Here is a 6,395-nt window from a genome sequence, read left to right on the forward strand (position 1 = left end):
AGCACATTGTTGGACAAAACACGCATAATGCATCAAACACCTGCGCTAACAATTAGCTCTGAAGTGTCTTACCTTTTAATTTCCAGGTGATCCAAACATCCATTGCGGTCCTCTAGGGGCTCTGCAGGACAGTGCGCCTTGCACCCACCGAGCCGCAGTGTGTTTGTCTCATGTACAGAGCTGCATCTCTCACCCAGCCTCTCACAGCCAGCTGGAATCTCAACAGGTGGACATGGGGCGGGAAACCACATTAACATATGGGTGTCCGTTATGAGCTACTTCTTAACGGTTTTACTGAGCATTATAGGCTAATCTTACGGGTTTACTAACACTCATCCCACATGTTAATTAAATAATGACACCAATTAAGCCCTGCAAATATAATTAAAAATACAAGATTAACTCATCAATGTCACCAAAATATACTTGAATGCAACTGCAGGGGTATTTTAATGATTTTGAATATCCATGACAGTGTCTTTATATCATACTGGCATTAGTTTTCCTTATTATGATCACTGTTCATCTGCAAAGTATACTGTATTTGTATATAAAGTTAAAGAAATATGTGTACTGTATACAGATAGCAATGTGTTTGTGTGCACAAAGAATTTAAAGGAGAAACAAATTACTCATCTAATAAGAAAATGTAATGAACAGCTTGTATTGTCACAGTCATCTGAATTTGACATGCAACTGCATGATTAACTGCAGAATATGTGCAATCTTTAAAATCTCTTTACTCTGTGCGGAGATCTGTTGTTTGGAGGTCATTCAAACCGTGAGATGACTGGACATTTTGAGACATATTATGGATCCTGTGTAATCTATGTCCAGCTGTGCCACTGACACATCAGCAGAATTGGCAAATCACCAAAACACAAATACAGTATATGCACAAAAAAGTCACATTTGGAAAAGAGAGTTCAATACATTCCAGCTGCTCAAGTTAAGGTTGATTTATTTCATGAAAAACCTGTATAAGACTGTAATCAATGGGAGGAATTCATATCTCTTAGAAAACAGAATATGATGTCTATTCTAGATAATAAAATAATGATTTCACATTCATTTATAGTCAGTATTAACACTGAATCAAATAACTACCAATTGAACAGCCAAAAGCACGTGTTTTTAGTACTTTACGGTTCTTACAGTACTCTAAAGTTCCCTGCCAAACACCAAATAGAAATAAAGTCAGTTAATTATTGGAGGAAACTTGAAAACTCCCCACCAAAGTTTTCTCAGGAATTTCATATGGCTTTGAGGAATTCTTCTACCCCCTAGTGGTCAGAAATGAGCTGATTCAGCTATAATTATCACAAAATCTGTTTTTGCCTATTCAGAAGTTTTAAAATAAAAAGAAAGGTTTGATATTTTTTTAAAGGGAGGCTTTTCTCCCTTGCCGGGTTTCAACTCTTCTCTCTGTATGCTTAAAATGAAGCATGACAATGTCTGTGAAGGTTCTCAGTCATCCAGGTAATGGTAATACGAAGCTAAATCCAAAAGGGCAACTGGACTTGGTTAAAGTTCTTGAAAACATGTCACCTGTCATCCGAAAGGCTGCCTCAGTTCTAAACTTTTGTTGCCCTTTTGAATTTAGCTTTGAAGCATGACAATGCATGCAAGCCGATGTCGATTATGAGACCAGAAACACGGAAACTTCCTCTGTTCCCACGCAGTGGGTCTTCATGTGTGAACCGAGGTGTGCGCGACGAGAGAAGTTGCGGCCACAGACCAGGCAGGTAAACGGCCTGATGCCTGCATGCAGCATCTCGTGGCGCCTCAGGTGGCTCCGTCTGATAAATGTCATCCCGCACTGACCGCACACCTGATTCCTCTCCCCGGTGTGTGTGAGCCTGTGGCCATTCATCATGCTCAGGAAAGGAAAACCTTTCCCACAGTAGTCACACTTGAAACGCCCAGGTGTCCGATATTGAACTGTCCTTCTCCTGCCATACTGGTTTTCTTGGTGACTGGATGCTTCTCTGCCAGCAGTGAGCTGTCTATTTGATGATAAATCAGGCATGTTTAATGTTCTTGGCACGTGTTGGTTTTCTGGTGGTTGTAAGCTGCTGAAACATGTGGGTGCTGGGGCGTCAGGCAGGGTGCTGCCCCCAGGGAACGCTCCGGATTCAGTGTACATCTGAAACATAAACCCTTCCTGGAGCTCAAAGCCCAGATTTACATCTTCACCCTGAGTCTGTAAGTCTGGACTCTCTACTTCTCTTTTAATGTGAAATCCCAGATCAGCAAACTGTGATCCACTTGGGGATATACTTAACCGACACTGCATTTCCAAAGATGGCCTGCAGCCTGTGTGTAGATCTTTGTTGGCCTCTGAAGGTTCACTGCAGAACTGTGAGCTCTGTCCAGATGGATGTGGAGGACACTCCCTGACCTCAGAACATGTGGCTGAGTATACAGGAGGTGATGCTGAAAAGAAAATCAGAAGCAAAGGTCACCACAGTCATTCTAATGGTCATAACGGACATGACATTGTTGTTTTAGCTAAAAAAAACAACATGCTTACCTCTCAGCTTTTGTTGATCTTCAGGATTCTCACATTTGACAGTAATTAGTCCTGAATTGTAGTGCACAGAACTACAGGCTCTCTGAGGCACATAAAAACAGCAATTCAAAATGTATTTATTAACACATCATCCCATAATTACATCCTCTTCATCTACTGGTATTACAATAATCAGACACATCTTGTGGATAGAAGGAACTATGCTGTGCTTAATAACCTCTCTGTGTCAGAATTTCACTTGATTGCACTAAAGCTGATGTTGGCAACTTTGAAGAAAGCAGTAGGAGTGCACTTTATTTTGAAAGTAGTTTACCATAGAAATCTGCAAGCTAATTTATTTTCTCTTTCTTTTTTTTTAAACTAACACAAGGCATAATAAAAGTGTTATGCTATGACATATACATATTTATTTGAAGATTATTTCTATGGCCATTTGCCTTTATTTGATAGAACGGCTGACAGGTGACAAGAAAAATTAGGGGGAAAGATTGAGGGATTATCAACAAATTAAAAAAGTGCCTCTAAAGAAAATGCCAATTATAGCTTTCAACAAAGAATTTGTGACAAAGATATAAGAAGAAATTGTCTGAAAAAGAATTTCTGCCTTTAAGGAAATGATAGGCCTCGTTCACAGTCTAAAATGGCATCTGAAAAAATGATATTAATGTTTTTTGTAGATTTCTGAAGGCATTGTCACGATAATATTTGGGGATATAGAGTGTAATCTCTCCAGTCTAAAGATAAAACTTAATGAGTAAGGTAAAAGCAAAATGCTTTAATGGCCTGAGTAAAGAGCCTCACCTCCTCCTGCTCTTCTGCAGGTTCTTCTACATTCTCCCATACTGTGTTTCTCTTCAGCTGATCTGCCTGCAGCTCTGGTCCTGCTCCATTGTTTCCTATAATTTAGCAAGCAAGCACTCAGCAATGACTGAACTGAAACTTTTACATTACATTTTCATTCAATAATTAAACAAACAAAATAAAAAGGACCAGTTAAGTCTAACACAACTAAATATATGCATAAAGATAGAACATCATGACATAACCAGAGTATTGTTGTTCCATTGGCTTGTAATTCCTTCACTTGCATCTGTTTTCTACTTGTTAATAGTCAATTAGTCATCAAACGTTTAACAAGTAATGTGAGAGTCACAATATTAAATGAAACACTAAAAGTCAATGTTGCATTTGGTGATTGTTTCAGCTTATTTGTGTAACAATTGTAGCAACACAGTTGAACATGGTTTTCCCTTGATCAACATTTACATATAGTTCATTGAATTTATTGCATATTTTTGGATGTCCCTGATTACATCTAATAAGTAGTGTGTTTTTACACTTGTTCTCAAGTCACCCCTGCAGGTGGTGGGAGATGTAACGCTGACTTCTAGTGTTTCAATACATTTTGTGACTTATCTTTGTCCTGCAGGGTGCAACATTGCTTGTGTTGAAGACTTATTATAAGTAAATCATCACAATTACAAGCGATTGAATCAAAATTGTATTCAAATACAAAGAGGATTTTGAGCAGTGACTTCAAAACCGAAGTAATCATTAGCTCCTGGTCTCCTCTATTTCTGATCTGAGGGTCCCCACACCATCGTTTTCATCCCCACTGCTTCTAACATCCTGAGTTCTGGAGTGTGTGGGCATGTGCATCATCTTACCATCCTGAGCGTCCGGCATGAAGCTGCTGACAGGTCGGTGCAGCTTCAGTTGCTCCCTCAGGGCGCTGTTGTCTTGTTTCTCCCGGCTCAGCTCCACTCGAAGAACGGCGCAGTACTCACACACTAACTGGTTGATCTCCGTCACGGCGGAAACGACTAGTTTCTCCATGACGGAAGATAACTGAGACTGAAACGTAGTCATCTTCTCCATGACTGCTTCAGTCAGCCTCTTGTAGTATTATAGAGTAGTAGTATTATAACTGTCTGTGTTTCATAGCCCAGGTTTCAAAGAAAAGCTCAGCAGGGTGAAAAACGCTCTCCTTTTTCTTTGTGTGTAGTGTATTAGCGCTCGGCAAACTGATTCAAGGCGCATTACCGCCACCTACTGGAATAATTGTCTGGAATAAAAAGATTATCAGCATGGCCATATACTTTCCTTTCCTTTATTTCTTTATTTCAGACACAGGTCCATATCAGCACAAAACACAATACATACAATAAAAGACAAAGACACCAAAAGAGGGACAAAGACAGGAATAAAATCATTACAGTTCAAGTTTCTATTTTGATATGGACATAAGTCCAAATCAGCATAAGAAGCACAATATAATAAAAATAGACAATAATGAAAGGATGAAATCATTACAGTTTACAACTGTGATTTTAAAACATTTCTCCAGTGTTTCCTGAAGCAGGAAAAACACCTTTTGTCACTTAGTGTGAGTTGACATAGTGCCAATCATGATTACATTTTTAGAGTCAGATAATCGACTCATAAATTTGTACATTACATTTTTAAATATAGTATTCCTGAACTTCCAATTTGGAATATTGCTCGACCTATGTCTACTGTATGTCATGGCTTGTATTTGACACCATGTATTCATACTTGTAAGTGCCCTGCTGGAATCAAAATGCATAAACTCTGATTTGTTTAACTTCCTCTATCCAGATGAGAGTGAGTACAATAGCCAGCTTCTTCTCAAACTCATTTGATGAACTGTGGCATTTTCTTTCTTGTGGAAACTAACTTTTTGGTAATGGCAATGAGATGATAATTTGGGTAAAGTATGTACACACAAGACCTAAATTATCATCTTTTTGCCATTTAATGCAACTTGACTGTTAATTCCTCTTAACACATCTTGCCATATACCACTGTATCTGAGCAAGCTACTGTATGTAGTGCTTCTTCCTTTCCAAAATCCACTTTGACAACATTTTTTTCAATTGACTTCTCAATTATAAACTCACCTTAATTTATATATTCATTATATAGTTTTGCTTACTTGAGATGAGCTATTGATCTAAAACCCTTTGCCAAGCTTGTGTAGTGTAAATCGGTCCTTAATTAATTTATTATACATTTTATAATTAATGAATTAATTAATGCAGAATGCCAGCACTCTACTTGTTATATAGAATTTTAATATATAGGCCACCATCCAATTTTGACAAAACAGGGAACCCCTTTAATCAGTTAACTAATTACTTAAGTCTCATATCTTAAGGGATGCTTGAGTTCTTTTCATGTACAGTGGCTGTGATCCCTCTCACACACAAAACACGTGATCAGGTTCTCTATAAATGAAGAATTTATTGACTAAACTATGAATAAACATATGCAGTAAATTAATGATTATAACAAATGAAAAACACTATAACACTAATAAGGCACAGTGAATGATATATAAAGCAGAAATGAAATGAAGTAACCCGTGAAACTGGATTAAACGCAGCAGCTGAGAATGAGGAGGCAAATCCCACTATTATCCTAGTTAATCTTCTCACACACTATCCCAATCCAAGGGGACAGAGGTGTGACTCCATTGCTGTCGTTCATGGCCCTTTGATTAAAACATTTGGGTAATTATCATACACATGTAATGAATGATGAAACCAGTGGGGCTAAGTGAAACCCCACTCTGTTCCATCAGTGTCAACTTTGACCAAGAACAGAACTAGCATGAGCTCCCTTCTGGGTGGGGTTAAAAGACCAGCTCAGGCCCAGTCCAGGCCCATCCTGGTACCACGCTATACACTTGGATCTTTTCCTGGTGTACAGATGGGCATATTGACTCCTGATAGCTGTACAGTTTTGGTCCAAGGTGATGAGAAGTACAGGTTTATGCTTTACAGTCATGTACATGTGAACTGACCTGATATTTGTTGCTCTTTTGAAGATAGTGTAATTT

General features: G+C 38.5%; 1 protein-coding gene across 1 annotated transcript; it reads right to left on the bottom strand.

Annotated features, from left to right (window-relative positions):
* Positions 1-964: 964 nt before the first annotated feature.
* LOC138604791 (zinc finger protein 853-like) lies at positions 965-4,369 on the bottom strand. The gene is made up of 4 exons (XM_069676778.1): positions 4,201-4,369; positions 3,335-3,429; positions 2,534-2,615; positions 965-2,436 (listed from the first exon to the last, which is right to left on the bottom strand). The coding sequence occupies exons 1-4, from the start codon at positions 4,367-4,369 to the stop codon at positions 1,640-1,642; spliced, it is 1,143 nt and encodes a 380-aa protein (XP_069532879.1). The 3' UTR covers positions 965-1,639.
* Positions 4,370-6,395: the final 2,026 nt, after the last annotated feature.

Source organism: Semicossyphus pulcher, unplaced genomic scaffold (genome assembly GCF_022749685.1).
Source record: "Semicossyphus pulcher isolate SPU_LCO1_2020_fin unplaced genomic scaffold, fSemPul1.0.p SCAF_27, whole genome shotgun sequence".
Lineage (NCBI taxonomy): Eukaryota > Metazoa > Chordata > Actinopteri > Labriformes > Labridae > Semicossyphus > Semicossyphus pulcher.

Bases quoted from the DNA above. Each gene is read 5' to 3' on its own strand.
- LOC138604791 (XM_069676778.1), bottom strand. From the start codon at position 4,369: ATGGAGAAACTAGTCGTTTCCGCCGTGACGGAGATCAACCAGTTAGTG. The intron at 3,430-4,200 runs GTAAGATGATGC...GCTAAATTATAG, and splicing joins CATGCCGGACGCTCAGGATG to GAAACAATGGAGCAGGACCA. The intron at 2,437-2,533 runs GTAAGCATGTTG...TTTTCTTTTCAG, and splicing joins AGATCAACAAAAGCTGAGAG to CATCACCTCCTGTATACTCA.